This window comes from Balaenoptera physalus, assembly GCF_965194825.1.
Source record: "Balaenoptera physalus genome assembly, chromosome: 16".
Classification (NCBI taxonomy): domain Eukaryota; kingdom Metazoa; phylum Chordata; class Mammalia; order Artiodactyla; family Balaenopteridae; genus Balaenoptera; species Balaenoptera physalus.
In genome coordinates, this window is record NC_138898.1 from 77933760 (window position 1) to 77949318 (window position 15559).

The 15559-nt window shown below is 55.8% G+C and overlaps 2 protein-coding genes and 1 long non-coding RNA gene across 6 annotated transcripts in view; 2 read left to right on the top strand and 1 right to left on the bottom strand.

Annotated features, from left to right (window-relative positions):
- The window catches only part of LOC309646283, a 23127-nt gene extending 20006 nt beyond the window's left edge, over positions 1-3121 (top strand). The window contains exons 3-4 of the long non-coding RNA XR_014255245.1: positions 495-1201; positions 2999-3121. This is a non-coding gene — a long non-coding RNA (uncharacterized lncRNA). The remainder of the gene's footprint in view (positions 1-494; positions 1202-2998) is intronic.
- Positions 1711-11386, bottom strand: ASL (argininosuccinate lyase). 3 transcript variants are annotated; one of them, XM_082432379.1, is made up of 17 exons: positions 11271-11386; positions 10996-11050; positions 7686-7796; positions 7284-7367; positions 6967-7023; positions 6723-6820; positions 5202-5279; positions 5037-5114; positions 4592-4644; positions 4161-4223; positions 3857-3971; positions 3630-3714; positions 3458-3517; positions 3134-3217; positions 2251-2331; positions 1986-2092; positions 1711-1898 (listed from the first exon to the last, which is right to left on the bottom strand). In XM_082432379.1, the coding sequence occupies exons 2-17, from the start codon at positions 11005-11007 to the stop codon at positions 1754-1756; spliced, it is 1311 nt and encodes a 436-aa protein (XP_082288505.1). In that variant the 5' UTR covers positions 11008-11050; positions 11271-11386; the 3' UTR covers positions 1711-1753. The 3 variants fall into 3 exon arrangements, with proteins under 3 accessions (XP_082288505.1, XP_082288503.1, XP_082288504.1); XM_082432377.1 differs by having other exon boundaries at positions 7686-7880; positions 11271-11385; XM_082432378.1 differs by lacking the exon at positions 11271-11386 and having other exon boundaries at positions 7686-7880; positions 10996-11264.
- CRCP (CGRP receptor component) overlaps positions 3157-15559 on the top strand; it is a 98845-nt gene continuing 86442 nt past the window's right edge. Inside the window, exon 1 of one of the 2 annotated variants that reach the window (XM_082432469.1) lies at positions 3157-3238. Coding sequence is in view for 1 of the 2 variants with exons in the window: in XM_082432465.1 (XP_082288591.1) it covers positions 10567-10912 (346 nt within the window). In the remaining variant the exon portion in view is untranslated. Of the gene's footprint in view, positions 3239-7886; positions 10913-15559 lie in introns of those variants that run through there. The other variant, XM_082432465.1, reaches the window with a different exon arrangement.

A 15559-nucleotide genomic window follows, 5' to 3' on the forward strand; every position in this document is an offset into this window, starting at 1 on the left:
GAAGATCAGCAAGGCTGACTGCAATTCAGTTAAGGAGGAACTTTTAACAGGATTGTCTGGAAAGAGTCCCCATTTAGACTGGGGTGTGCCCCCTCAATGGAGGCGGTAGAGATGGAGGGAGGCATCGCAGCAACTTCCTGCCTCCCTCTATTCCAGTTATCCTTGTGCTAAATGTATTACAGTTATTTTAATCCTGTCTGCTGTTGGATGGCTGAGGCCCTCCTTCATTTCGGAGACTAGATTTTAGGCATTCTCTGGATTGGCACTTTTTTTTTTGTTTCTGTTTGACCCCTCTGGGTTTCTTTAATTTTTTATTTTTAAAAGTTGAAGTATAGTTGATTTACAATATTGTGTTAGTTTCAGGTGTACAGCAAAGTGATTCAGTTTTATATATATGTATTTTTTTTTCCAGAGTCTTTTCCATTATAGGATATTACAAGTTACTGCATATAGTTCCCTGTGCTATACAATAAGTCCTTGCTCTTTATCTACAGATCAGCACTTCTGACTCTAAATGTGCACAAGAATAACCTGGTGAGTTTGTTGAGCTGCAGATTCTGAATCAGCAGGACAGGGCAGGGGCCCAGGGAGGCTGATGTTGCTCGTGTGCAGCAACTTCGTGTAACAAGGTTCTAAAGATCGGTGGCTCTCAAACCTGAGCACACGCCAGCATCTCCTGAAGGACTTGTTAACACAGACTACTGGGCCCACCCAGAATGTGATTCAGTGGGTCTCGGTGGGGACTGAAAATTTTCTTTTCAACAAGTTTGAAGATGATGATGATGATAATCAGGAACCACACCACTCTAGAAGATTCTATGTGTGACCCACAGCTTTCACCCTTTTGGGAATTTGGTGTAGTGTCCCCACTGCTGGAGTTTTGGTTCTTGAGCTTACAAAGTCTTTTCATTGCTCCCAGAATCGCTCAGGAGGAGTTATTCATTCTTCTTTGTGTTTAGCTTGCTTACCTTTGTTGTTAAGAAATGTCTGAAATTTATGTTTTATTATCAGGATTTTGGTGAGATTTGTACAGACGAGGCCTCTGCATCTCTGCTGGCTCTGGGCACCCACCGTTATTGAATATTTACCATGTCCTAGGCCTGGCCTCGGGCTCTTTGCAGACTCAGTGAGACCATCCCTCCCTTGACTGCAGCACGGGCAGGCCCCTCTGGCACCACCTGTCCGTGGCCCTCACCTCACAGTTAGTGTCTGGGAATTTGTACGTTACTCTTCAGGGTGGAGGAAGTGTGTTCTTTACCTGTGTATGCAGCTCACCTAGTGCCTGGCATCACATGCTAGCCGGACCACCGACTTTACCACCAGATACACCATTCCCCTCAGAGGGTACAGGACCCTGATGGTCTGGGGAAGGGTGGGTTAAGCAAGGGGAAAATGTGAGCAGGGCAGCCTAGGAAGGACACTGGAAGGAAGGGGGACGGACAGGGGCTGACTGGGTTAACCAAGCCCATCAGCTCCCACCAGCGCTCCCAGGAAGCCAGTCCCGCCAAGACACCCAAGGCAGGAAGTCACTGTGAGGCCCTCGGTGAAGGGGGTGGGGCCTGCGCAGGGTGGAGGCTCCATGCGCATCCCCTCCCCCCTTCCCCATCCCTGACTCTAGCCATGCGTGTCCAGTTCCTCCACTTCCTCTGTGGCCCCTACTGCATCCCCACCCACCGAGGCAGACAGGCTGGGCAGGAAACACACACAGCCTCCTCTCGGGCCCACTTTATTTGGGAGAGGCATGGGGAGGGCTCTAGGCCTGCTGCGCCCCCAGGAGAGCTCGCACCTGGCCGATCTGCCAGTCGACACTGGAGCGCGCGGTGCCCCCCAGGGCTGCGTACTGCTCCACGCTGTGTCCGTAGTCCCACACGTGGCTCACGTCTCCCGAGAACAGGGGGCTGGGGGTAAAGGAGGAGGTGGGCCCGGGCTGGCCTCCCAGAAGGCAGCAGGGGGAGGGGAGGGGAGGGGAGGGGAGGGGAGCGCACCTGATGGTCTGTAGCTCCTGCAGCGACAGCTGGTTGAGGGCGACCCCTTTGGTCTCGGCCATGAACACAGCTTTCCCGGAGGCCTCGTGGGCCTGGCGGAATGGCATCTGGGGGCGCGGGGGGAGAGCGGTGCTGACGCAGGCTTCCTGAGCTCCCTGTTCTGCTGGGGGTGCCGGCGCTCGCCCCCCGCCATGACCACCGCCACCCCCGGCCTGAGGAACATCCCCGCCCCCTCGCCCCTCCACCCTGGCTGCCCCACACTCACCCCTTTGCGGACCAGGTAGTAGGCGAGGTCAGTGGCCAGCATGTCAGGACTAAGAGCCCGTGCCATGTTCTCACGGTGAATCTGGGGACAGCAGGCCAGGCGAGTGTGAATCTGGGGGGCCCTTGGTCCTGGAGCTGCCAGCCTAAGGCCTACCCCCCCTCAGCCAGGAAGTCCCCTGCCTTGGGCAGATCCCCTCTTACCCACCCTCTTCTGCTTTCTCTGCTTGAACCATCATTTCATAATTATTGATAATTATTAGCTGTGCTACTGGGGTTGCCTCCTTATCTTTAGCATCAGAATCACCTGGAGGATTTATAATGAATACAGATCTCTGTGGCCTAACCCAGAGTCTGATTCAGCAGGTCTGGAGGGGGGGCCTAGGGTTGCAGGTCTGTCAAGTTCTCAGGTGATACTGATGCTGCTGATCTCGGGACGACACTTTGAGAACCACTGCTTTAGAGACACATCCTGAACTATTTAGGAATGAAATGATGAGGGGGATTTGCTTAAAAACAACGGCGGAGGGGGCAGTGGGTAAAGACAGCTGAAGGAAGAATGGCCACGGGTTGACTGTTGTTTAAGCCGAGTGTTGGTACGTAAGGGTTCATGATACAGCCTCTCAACTGTTGTATACTGAAATTTCCCATAGTAAATGGTTAAAGAAGAAATCTGGCCAGGCCAGCTGATGGGGCTCCTTGAGTCTAACCCACTTCCATTCTACTGCAGTGTGTCTCTTCGCTCTTCCCAGGGCAGGAACAAGCACATACCCCCTCCCTCTGCCCCACGGCCTCTGGACCCACCCACGCTTGCCTCCTCTCAAGATCACCCTCCTGGCATCCCAGCCCTGAGTTTAGGGGCCTCGCGGAGAAGAGGCGTGTCTTGCCTGCAGTGTAGAGATGACGCCAGTGGCCACCTGGAGGACGGCGCTCATGGTGTTGGACACTTCAAACACGGCTTCCTTGTCCTCCTGGGAGGCACGTGGCAGGAGGTAAGGGCCCAGTAGCCCGGTCCCCAGTGAGGCCTCCCCACTGCCTTCCACTGGGAACACTCAGCACCTTGTACACCCCGCACCAAGGGAGAGGAGAGCACTCCCAGGGCTGGGTGCGCAGGACAGGAGGTGGCAGTTCTGTGGGGCCCCTGCCCAGATGAGCCAGGACCCCGAGAATTGGTATGTGGTGTGTATGCAACGGGGTGCCCAGCCTCGCACCTGTAAGTCCTTGTTGTAGGTGCTCGGAAGTCCCTTGAGCGTCATCAGGAGCCCAGCACACTGAGGGGACAGTGAGGATCAGGAGGCTGGGCCTCGGAGCCTGTCCTGGACCTGCCCTCAGGACCCTCCGGCTCAGCGCAGAGGCCTTGCCCCAACTCCCTGCCCTGCTTACCCGCCCAAAGACTCGCCCCGCCTTGCTCCGGATCAGCTCCAGGCTGTCTGGGTTTTTCTTCTGGGGCATCAGGCTGCTTCCGGTGCTAGAGACAGAGATGCCGGGGCTGAAGGGGCTCCGGTGCCCCTTGGCTGGTCTGCTGGGCAGCTCTGCCCAGGGGTTGGGGTCTGGAGGAAAGAAGCCATGCTGGTGGGCGCAGAGCTGGGGGAGGGCAGGCGCAGCCTTACCTGTAGGCATCTGAGAGCTGCACCAAGTTGAATTCCTTGGTGCCATAGAGAATGAGATCCTCGGCCATCCTGCTGAGGTGGGTCATGCACAGCGAAGCCCAGAACAGGAACTCAGCTTGTGGGAGGAAAGGGAGAGCAGGCTGTCTGGTCACCAGGCCTCACCCCTCACCCAGCCTGGAGAAGGTCCGGTGGGCCATACGGGGGTGGCAGGAAGCTGGAGAGGAGGCAGGGCTGGGGGACAAAGGCAGCACACACTGCAGGGGACTGGCCCTGGAGGGCGGGCGGGCTAGCGCCCAGGACTCACCCACAAAGTCTCGCTCACTGGTGGCATCCATGCTGTTGAGAGTGATGGCCCCAAAGTTCAGTTCTGGCCGATTTGGGAAGGGGAAGGCAATAAGGTTGGGCTGGAGGGTGAGGAGGGGCCTTCTCTCCCCCCCCACCTTCCAACCAGGCTGCCCAGCACCCCCCCCACGACCCCCTCTCAGGGAGGAGGAGTAGGGAGGGGCAGGAGGTTGGGAAGGTCTTTGGTACAGGTCCCAGGAGGGAGGCGGGAGCCCTGAGTCTCCCCGGCACCACGCACCTCTCCCGTGGCCTCCCCTTGCCTCTCCAGCCTCACTGTCCATAGATAATAGACCAGAGTTTTACCCGGACCCCTGCCCTCTCTAGGTGTGTGTCTGCGAGACCTGGCAGGTGCGGAGGGTGGTCTCCTGGGAAAGGAGGGGCAAGGTGCCTCACCTGCTCGGAGCAGCTCCCGGTCCACACCCAGAGGGTTGCCTGCGATGGCCCCGCTGCAGAGATGGGAGGGGATCTGAGTGACCGGGGCTCCTGGCAGGTGGGCCCTGGCATGTACTTGCATGCACACCTGTGCCGAGCTCTGGTTGCCAGGGCTGCGGCCTGGTCAGCTTGGGTGCCAGACAGTTGTCCCCACGCAGGGGAAACGACACGATGTGAGCAGCTGGCTGGCTCTCTGGAGAGCCCTGGCCTGGCTGTGACACACTCATCGTCCCCATCTTAGAGCTGAGGGTCCATTTGTGGTCCCCCTCCCACCGTGGCTAGGGAGGCTGATTGCCTGGCTTCTGCCCCCTCCGCCCTCCCCGGCCCCTCCTCTTCTCTGGAAGCCCAAGGACCACGCTGACTGTGTGGCAGCCACCCCGCCCTTGGAGCACTGGGCCTCACTCACCTCCCCAGGGGCAGGACGTCGATCCGCTTCTGCACCTCCAGCAGCCTCTCCGAGTCTCTGGTCAGTGCCACAGCATGGCTGTGGGAAGCCAGGAGGCAGGAGGGTCAGGGCAGCCTGGGCTGGGCCCCTCCCCTCCACCACGCCCCTCCATCACTGCCCGCTCACCTCAGGATCCAGTGGCTCCAGCGGATGGGCTGAGCCCTCTGCAGGTGTGTGTACCCTGGGAAGAGGATGTCACGTTCCCTGTGGGGGAAGAGTAGGGGCAGGGAGCCTGAGGGGCTCAGGGGGTTCAGGCGAGGCCTGCCTGGGGCCCTGGGACCCTGCAGGGAAGAGCAGGGCAGGCTCACCAAGGATCTGCCTGCACAAGGGACCAAGTGATCTCCTGGGGACAAACATGGGGTAAGGGAAGGGTCAGGAGGTGGGGCATTGTGACTGGGCCATGGCTGTGGGGCGTCCAGAGGGTGAGCGTAGGACCAAGTATAGATTACACCTTCAGCTGGGGCCTCTGCACCTTGGCAGCAGATCTGGGCAGGGGCCAGGGCAGGAGGGGAGGTGCATGGCAGGTACCACCTGGCAGTGAGAGGCTGAGTTTGTGAGCATGAGAGGAGCTCCAGAGGAGCCCAGAATAGCTGGGGGCACTTTAAAGTAGGCAGGGCGGTGGCAGAGGTGCTGTGAGTGACGGTTCTAATTTTTTTAAATAAACAGCTTTATTGAGATATAATTCACATACAAATCACCCATTTAAAGTGTACATTTAGTGTACAACCATCACCCCAAGAAAGAAACCGTGGGACCTCCCTGATGGTGCAGTGGTTAAGAATCCGCCTGCCAATGCAGGGGACACGGGTTCAATCCCTGGTCTGGGAAGATCCCACATGTCGCAGAGCAACTAAGCCCGTGCGCCACAACTACTGAGCCCTCGTGCTGCAACTACTGAGGCCCGCGCGCCTAGAGTCCGTGCTCCGCAACAAGCGAAGCCACAGCAGTGAGAAGCCCGCTCACTGCGTGCACCAATGAAGACCCAACGCAGCCAAAAAAAAAAGGAAAGAAACCCTGTACTCATTAGCAGTCACTCCCTAATCCTCCCAACACCCACCCTGCCCCGAGAATGACAGTTTTGGGGCCCTTGTTTTCCCCCAGTGAAGTCAGTGAAACAGGGGTCACAGGGAGTTGGGGAAGAGGAGGGGTCGACCCTGTCTCTGACACCAAATAGAGACTTCTCAGCAGTCATGTCACAGAAGCCAAAGCTTGGGATGAGGCCAGTGGGAGGCAGCCCTCAGCTCTGTCCTTTGCCCGCCATGCTGTGTGGGGACGGGGGACATGGGCACAGGCAGGCCAAGGAGTGACTCTCTGGTTGCCCCAGGCAAGCCGGCCCCTTTCCTCAGGCTTCGGGCCATCTGCCTAGTGCCTTAGCCTCTGGCCTGTGAACCCTCAAAGGGTGAGCTCCCCCTGCCTGCTGAGCTGGGCTGGCTGGGGGTCGGGGATGCTGCAAGAAATCCCCGCTCCTGGCTGCTCTGCCTCACTCAGTCCAGGAGTTCCGGACTGTACCCCTGTACCCCAGAGCCTGGCCCCCTACCCTCAACACCCCTGCCACCTAGGTCTGGCATTCAGGCTGCCTGTCTCGCGGGAGCAGAGACCTGGCTGCCCTCGTGCCCCTCTCTGCCACCTGGTGTTCCATGCACTCACGCCTCTGCCCGATCCACCATGGTTCTGATGAGCTCCCGGAGGAGGGCAGAGAGCGTGGAGCAGTTCTGCCGCATCCACAGCCTGAGGTCCGTGACCACCTGTTGGGAGGAGGATGTGGCACTCAGGGACCACAGATGTGTTGCCTCCCTGGGGAGCCAGGACCGCTGCTGAGCCCCAGCTCTGCTGCCTGGACCCCCCAAGGCTGGGAAGGCCCAGGGCGGGGAGCCGGGCAGGCTGGCGGCACCTGGTCGTTCCGACTTCGTCCTGTGTGCAGCTTCCCTGCGGTTTCACCGATGAGCTCCTGGGGGTGGAGGGAGGCACGCAGTCGGGGTCTGCCTGCTTGTGGCCCAGTGGGGTCAGCCCAGGCCACAGCCTCCCCAGCCTGTGGCCCTCCCTCCCTGCCCCGGGGTCCCCTGGTTCTGCCCGATCTCTGCCATCTCTGCTCAGGCCTCCTGCTCTGAGGTCCCAGTGACGAAGGGAACAGAATGATGGCGCTTATGCTCCAAGCGGCCCAGAGAGGGGAGGGGCAGGGGCGGGGGTGAGGTGGGGGGGTGGCCTCACCTTCAGACGCCGCTCATTGGCCGTATGGATGTCCTCATCATTGGGGTTTAGTTTGAAGGTGCCCTGGGCCCACTCCTCAGCGACCTGTAGCAGACAGCAGCAACACGGGGGTCAGGAGGGCGGGCATCAGCAGTTGAGTCCTGGCAGCGCTCCCCCCCCGAGGAGCATCACAGGCCAAGAGCACGTTTGCTTAGGAGCCACAGGACCACAGGGGCATTAAGGGACAACGAGAGACAGTCAGCACAGCATGTGGTTAAAGGGCATCTCTCTAGGCATATGATCACTACGAGGGGAGAGGACAGGCTTGGGATGATACCGCAGCCTGCGCTCGCTCGGGGATTTGGTGAAAGCCTGGGACCACAGGGAGGGACCCTGGGTTGGGCCTGGGGGTGTGGAGAGTACCTTGTCCAGGCCCTGGAGTATCTGGTCCATCTCGGTCTTGGTGAGGAGCCCCGCCTTCTCCAGGCCCCGGCTGTAGGCCTTGCTGCCCTGCACGTCCACCTCCCAGAGGTGCTGGTCATAGGTGATGGACGAGTTGAACTTCTCCATGATGGGGTCCACTGCGCCCACAAACCGGCCACCCCACAGCTTCCCGCTCTGGCCAGGAGGGCACGAGCAATTAGTCTCCTCCCCGCTTGAGAACAGTACCTCCCACAAAGGGCCCTGAGGAGAGTTATCAAATCTGACGGCAGTGGGAGCCAGCGGGCAGGGTTATTCTCACTGGACAGATGAGGAAACTGAGGCTCAGAGAGGGTTAGGAACTTGCCCAGAGTCACTGAGGGAGTCAATGTGGGAACTTGGCTGGACACTGAAGTTAGGTTCTTTCCCACCATGGGGGCGCTGCTCCAGGGAGATGGTGGCAGGCACCCCTGAGACCACAGCAGAACTTCTAGGACCCTTCCTGCCACTGACCAAAGTGAGAAGTCACTCTGGAATCCAGCTCTGATGTACCAGGGATAATGACAATACTACTGGCTAACATATGTCGCATTCTCACTGTCTGCCAGGCACCATTATTTGCTTGTCACGCAGACAGCAACGCTGTGAACTGGGCACCAATACTATCCTGCTACAGAGAGGAAAGACTGAGGCACAGAGCAGATCTGTACCTTGCCCTTGCTGAGAGTGGCAGAGCCCGGACGGCACCTCGGCAGCCGGAAGTCGAAGCCCTGCTCTAAACCCCACACGCCACCAGGACCTCTCTGCTGGCTCCGCTGTTCTGAACATTTGCTGCAGGGACAGGTGAGGAGGCACTTGAGGGGCCCCATCAGTCTCAAATTACCTGCATCTCCCTCCCCCAGCTTGGGGTGGGGCCTAAGGTCCCAACCCCCCACTCCTCTGGAGAGCTCCCCGGACACACCCGTTATCATTGGCCTTCTAGGAGGTCACTAGCTGACCCTCTGCCCCCCAGGAGCCAAGGGCAGAGGGATGGGACAGAGACACCTCTGTTTTGAAAGAGGGCATAGGTCAGGGCATGGGACAGATGGGGGAGGGAGCGCAGAACCCCTGAGGGGCAGTCCTCGTGCCCAGTGAGCCAAGGACAGGAGGGGAGTGGTCCGGGATGGAGATGGGAATGTTACTTCACTGGCATCTTTTCTGTGGAGGGGGGTTTACAGTGGCCACTGGGGACATATGTTCTCCTCTGTCTCCCTGCAATGTCCCAGACCTCAGTTAGCCACCTGACCATAGGAGTGTTATATTACCTCTCTAACCTTCAGGGTTGCCCCTTTATAAAATAGGAATAATAATAGCATCTATCTGATGGAGTTGTTAGATTAAGCCACTAGATTAAGCTAACTGCATACATAGCACAGTGCCTGGTACTCAGTAAGTTCTAGGTATTGCTAAGGGAGGGGCCGAGGGCTGCCAGGGTCAGGGTGTGCCTTAGCTCCACTCCTCACTCCTGTGTGCACCCCCGGGACCTCCACCGTGCTCTGGCCCCAGGCTGTGAGCTGACCCCTCAGTGCCCAGCAGCCTTGGCTGCCAGAGGACTCTGCCCTGCAGATGTAGCCTCTGCCCCCACTCAGCCTTTTGAGCTGGACCTGCCCCTTAACCCCTGCTGCCCCGCCAAGCCTAGATCTCCAGCAAAGCACCACGTGGGGCCCTGGTCCTGACCACTGGGGCCAGAGGGTCAGGGCCAGCCAGTCAGGATGGGGAGGCAGGCTGCCCTTCAGCCAGGGGCCTGTCATCACCTCCCCCAGCAGGCCCCTGGACTCGCTTCGTGGGTTGTTAGTAATAACAACTATTTAACAAGTGGGGCCGCAGCCAAACCAATTAGTGCCAACCCACAGGATGGCCTGGGGCAAGCAGAGGTCGCCTGGTGCCCTGGTTTCCTGAAGGCAGCCCACTCTGCATTGGGGCCAAGCTCCTACCCTGCCGGCAGTCTTAAAAGGACCCCAGGAGGATGTCAGAGTGACGTGCCACCACCTGGGCACTGAGGGAGGGGCGAGGTGGTGGGAGAGGGCACTGCTGTGAGCCAGGGCACATCTGGGTCAGAAGGATCCCTTTGGGGCAAGGGGACAGGGACACTGGTTCGGGCTGGGATGAAAGAGCAACAGCCAATTTAGAACACACAGGAAATACCGGCGTTGTCCCTCTTAGTGTCGTTAGCCATGATTTATTGAGCACCTACTATTGCTTCGCCCTGTGCCAGGCATTCTCCAGATGCTCTTACACCCCCCTATGAGGTTACCCCTATTTTACAAATGAGGAAAGACGTTCAGGGAGGTCGAGTGACTGCTTCAGAAGCCAAGTCTGTTTGGCTCCAAAGTCCAGGCCCTGCCACGGGCCCTCCACCATGACCCAGAAGCTAGCAGGGCAGACAGTCTTAACGCATTTATTCAATAAACAAACTGAGGCCCAGAGAGGAAGTGACTTGCCAGCTGATGGGGGCCAGGAGGGACTGGAGCCCACACCTCCTGCTTCCCAGCCCCAGGGTTCCCTTCTCTGGCATCAAGCAAACAGCCCCTTTTACCTGAAGAGTTCAAAGCAATGACCTCATGATCCAGTACCTTACAGAGAAGGCAGACAGCTAATATTATCCCCATCTGCCGGGTAAATCAACTGAGGCTCAAGGAAAGGAACCTGTGCCTCAGACTCCTGCCACTCAGTCAGAAAGAGAACCCAGGAGTCCTCTGGCTCTGAGGGAGAGAGGCCAATGAGGAAGCCACCAGGTCCTGGGGCCACACGGCACGGTCCCCTACCTCCTGGCTCTTAGCACACGCAAGAGTCCTGTGGACTCTGATACACAGGGACAACTGCTGTGGTAGGAGAGGGGCACAGGATGGGGACTGACAGGAGGACGGGGGGCAGGGGGCGGGGAGGAAGGAATGAAGAGGTGAGGGTGCTGAATGAGTGGGCCACACCTTTCCTACCCCGCCTAGATCACGGTCAGGTCAGGGCCACCTTCCCCAGCAGTGTGGGTTGGTGCGTTTGCCACAAAGGCTGCCTGGGGAGGGGTGAGGGACGGGGGAGAGCAGATGGTGGTGGGGACACCGGGAAGTTGGGGCAAAGCTCTCTTTCGGGCTCTGGCAGGTGCGCCAGGGGGTACCCACTGCCTGAAGCCAGCGAGGACAATTACCAGGAGGATGGAGGGCGGCAGGTCTGGCTCGGGGAGATCGCGTGCGCAGGTCACTGTCCCGACTGGCGCCCAGGGCGCCCCTCCCCCTCGTTTGGAGGCTTGGAGGACCGGCGTCCTCGAGGTCCCACTTACCTCCGATGCCATGTTGGGCGGTTCCTTGCCGTCCGGAAGCCTAGGTCCTCCGGGTCTGGAAGACAGGGCGGGACTGACGACCTCGTCGGCCACCGGGCGGTGTTCCCCGAGCGGGGCCGGCTCCGGGTTGGGGCACTGCCCTTGGCGGAGCGCAGCCTGTGGCGGAGGCGGACGTGGGCAGCGCCCAGCGCGTTCGCGCGGGTCCTCTGCGTCCTCCGCTCCCGTCAGTCCCGCCAGTCCCGCCCGTCCAGCCTGTCCGGCCGCCGAGCACTTACCACCGCCTGGCCGCGCAGTGCTTCTCTCCACGGCCGCGGGGCTGGACTTTTCAGGCCGGGAGAGCGTCAACAGCAGCCCAGCGCTGTCCCCGCCTCCTATCGACGGCCGCACCAATCCCAGGCGGCCCGGCCCGGTGGGCGTTGCCTCCGCCCTCCAACCCCAGCTGTGGGCGGAGCCGTCTCCGGAGCGGCTTTGGGCTGAGCGGCCCTAAGGAGGCGGTAGGGACTGTGAGGGTGGTGCCAGGGCGGCAGTGATCAAGGCTGCAGACTGCTCCGGGCACTGGAGGGAGACCCGGGCTAGGGATAGAGGTAAAGACACTGGGCCGGGCCTGGCGGGCTCACAGGAGACACAAGGTGAAAAGCCACGCCCGATCATTCGTTCAACAAAAAACACGTACCCGCACCTCCTATGTGGTAGGTACAGAGTTACACACTGAAGAAAAGGAAGTGAGCATAAGAAATGATGCTTGCCTCAAGAAGCTCTAACAAAGCGTGGATAAGGCGTGCAGGGGGCACAGAGGGCAGCGCAGAGTGGGGCGTCCATCTTGGGGTACTCAGGGAAGGGTTCCCTGACGCGATTAATTAACTAATTATTCAACAAAACAGACAGCGGGGTTCTGGCCTTAGGGGCCCTTGAACTTCTGCCCTGGAAGTTCCACATTCTGGGGGAGTTGTCCCCTGAGTTGAGTCTTGGAAGATGAAAGGGAGTTAGCTCAGCGAAAAAGGGGGTTAGAACATTCCCTGCGGGGGGCGGGGGGTAGCAGCCTGGGCAAAGTCCGGGAGGCCAGAGGCCAGAAAGTGAATGGCCTGCTTGCAGAACAGGAAACCAAGAGTGGCTATAACAAAGGGTCAGGGGCTTTAGAATGGAGGTGGGAAGGAGAGGTGGGAAGTAGGTTGGGGTAAGATTGTAAAGCGCCTTGAATGTCAAACGAGAGGGTTTGGTCTTGATAGGACCTATGGTCCTCCCATAGGTCATAGGGAGCCAACAGATTTTAAAAATTGAGGGAACCAAAATTTTTTTAGAAAGATACTTCTGTCAGCAGTATTGAGGATGGAATGGAGGGGAGAAGGGACCAGTAGCTGGGATACCTCATGGGTTGAAGGTTTTTAGCCCTCACTCAAGAGTGGAGTGCATCAGGCTGTTGCATCAGGCTGTTGCAAGCTTTCCTAAGTGCTCCTCCCTGTGCCTGGAATGCCTTCCCTCACTGTCTGTCTTGCTACTCCCATTCATCCGTCAGTATTCGAGCCAAGCATCATCAACGTTGGGAAGACTCCCTGCTGATCCAGGTGTCCAGCTCTGGGCTCCCATGCGATCCTGGAGAAGCATCTAGCAGTCTTTCCCTGAATTGGGAGCACTGTAGTTGTGGCTTCTGGGTCTTCTCCCCCACCCAACTGTGGGCTCCTTGGAAGCAAGGCCTCATCCTCTTTATCTCTGTGACCTCCCAACCTCTCCTGTCTTCTCCCACAACAGTCCCAGAACAGGGCTGCAGCAGGCCCCTAGGTGGGCAGGGAAGCCCTTGAGACCAGCTGTGAGTCATGTGGTCCTGACAACTGAGAGAGTGCTGTGGCAAACCCCTGGGATCTACCTGCTAGTGTCTGAGGCCTGACATCCTCTCCTGGGAGGTCAAGTGTCAAAGCCAGAGGTACTTTGCAAATATGAGGTCACATTCCTGAATACCCAGCAACGTACAGGGATCAAAACCTTTGGCAAATGAATTGAGGCTGGAAAGGGTGTTGGGGAAGTGTTAAAAAATGCTCACAGTCTCACTGTTAAAAGCCTCATGAATCTGGATATGTATGGATGTGTGTGTGTGTGTACGTATATGTACATATATATGATGTATGTATCAGCTTTATTGAGATTTAATTGATACACAATAATATACAAATATTTAAAGTGTACAGTTTGATATGTTTTGACATATGTACACCCATGAAAATACACCATAATCAAAATAGTGAATGTACCCATCATACCCAAAATTGTCCTTACCCTCTTCATAATCTCCTTCTCCTGCCTCTCCCCATCCATCCCCAAGAAAACACTGATGTGCTTGTAACAATAGATTAGCTTACATTTTCTCTCTATATATACATGGAATTATTATATATATGAAATTATTATATTTTTTGATCTGTCTTTTCTCACTCAGCATAACCATTTGGAAATTTATCCATGTTAGTACATGTGTCAATAGTTCATTCCTTTTTATTGATAAATAATATTCCATTCTATGGATATACCACAATTTGTTTATCCAGCTGCCTGTTGATGGACTTTTGAGTTGCTTCCAATTTGTGGTCGTTACAAATAAAACTTGTATGTGCAAGTCTTTCTATGGACATATGCTTTCACTTCCCTTGCGTAAATACCTGGTTCTCAGGCCTTTGAACTTGGACCGGATTACACCACTGGCTTTCCTGGTCCTGCAGCTTGCAGATGGCAGATTTGGGGACTTTTTGGCCTCCATATCAGCATGAGCCAATTTCTATAGATTATAGTTATAATAACTTTTAACGTCCTTCTCTGATTTATTAATCCTTCTCCTCATTATGGTTCATATTTTCTTGTCTTTTTACATACCTAGAAATTTTTGGATGCTAGACATGAGATCTTTATCTTGTTAGGTGTTGGATATTTTTGTATTCCTATAAATCTTTTTGAGCTTTTCTCTGAGATGCAGTTAAGTTACTTGGAAACAGTTTGATTCTTTTGGGTTTTGCTTTTCATTATCTCTTAGGTCAGAAGCAATGCGCAGTCTAGAGCTAATTATTCCCCACTAATAAGGGAAGACCTTCTTGAATACTCTACCCAGTGAATTATGAGTTTTCCCAGTCTGGCTGGTAGGAATAGGCACTATTCTTTTTGATCCTTTTGGATGGTTCTTTCCCCAAACTCAGATAGTTTCCTCACATGCATGCACTAATCAGTAATCCACTGAATACTCGCAGGGAACCCTCGGTAGATCTTCACAGTTCTCTTCTCCCTGTTACTCTTTTTGATGAACTCTAAAGTCCTCTGTCTCTCTAGGCTCCACTTCTTTTTCTCAACTCAGGGGGTCTGCCAGACTCTGCCTCGGTTCTTCCTCCCTGCATCATGTCCTTGGAACTTTCTCAAAATAGTAAGCTGGATTACTATAGGGCTCACCTCTTTTGTTTCCTGTCTCCCAGGCATCACGATCTTTCATTGAAAAACTTTGTTTCATGTATTTTGCCTTTTTAAAAAAAAATATTTATTGATTTAGGCTGCGCTGGGTCTTAGTTACAGCATGTGGGCTTCTTAGTTGTGGCATGCGGACTCCTAGTTGTGGCATGTGGACTCTTTAGTTGTGGCATGCATGTGGGATCTAGTTCCCTGACCAGGGATCGAACCTGGGCCCCCTGCATAGGGGGTGTAGAGTCTTACCCAGTGGGCCACCAGGGAAGTCCCTATTTGCCTTTTTAATTTTGCTTTTTGGTTGTTTCACGTGTGATGGTAAATCAGATCCCAACTGACTCTATCTTGGCCAGAAGCAAAAGTCTGGTGGCAGATATTTAACACAAAAGGTAAGGGTGGCAGAGTCAAACTTACCTTGGCTTAAATTCCAACTCTGTCACTTACTGTAAAATGGGGCCGGGGCGGTCTTTTATATCCAAATGGCTATTTGATCTTTTTCCTCAGATGTTTAAAAGACATCTAAAAGTCAACATGTTCAAAACTGAACCCCTGATCTCCCCAGTCCTGAATGTGAGTGTCATTTTGTGTTTCCCATGACAATAAATGCCAACACCAACCATCTAGTTGCTCAGACCAAAACCCTTGGACTCCCGTTTTTCCTCACACCCAAATCTGATCAGTCATGTAATCCTGTTGGATCTATTTCAAATTATATCCAGAATCTGTTTCTCTCACTTCCACTGCTTCTTCCTGGACTGAGCCACCATCATCTTTTCCCTTGACTATTAGTTACAACAGTCTTTCCTCTGGTGTCCCTGCTTCTACCCTTGCCCTTGGAGGGTCCCTTCTTAACACGGGAGCAGAGGATCCTTTTAAAATTTAAGTTAGGTCACGGTACTTCTCTGTTCAAAACACTCCTTTGGCTCCCCATTCTGTTCAGAGTGAAAGCCAACATCCTTCCAGTGGCCTAGAACTCAGTGACCTGCCCCGCCTCCTCCTTCCTTACATCTCTGTCCTCTCCTCCTGTGACTTTTCACTCTCTACTCCAGCCACACTGGCTCGGTGTGGTCCTCAAACATCCAGGCCTGGGGACTTCCCTGGCGGTCCAGTGGTTAAGACCCTATGCTTCCAC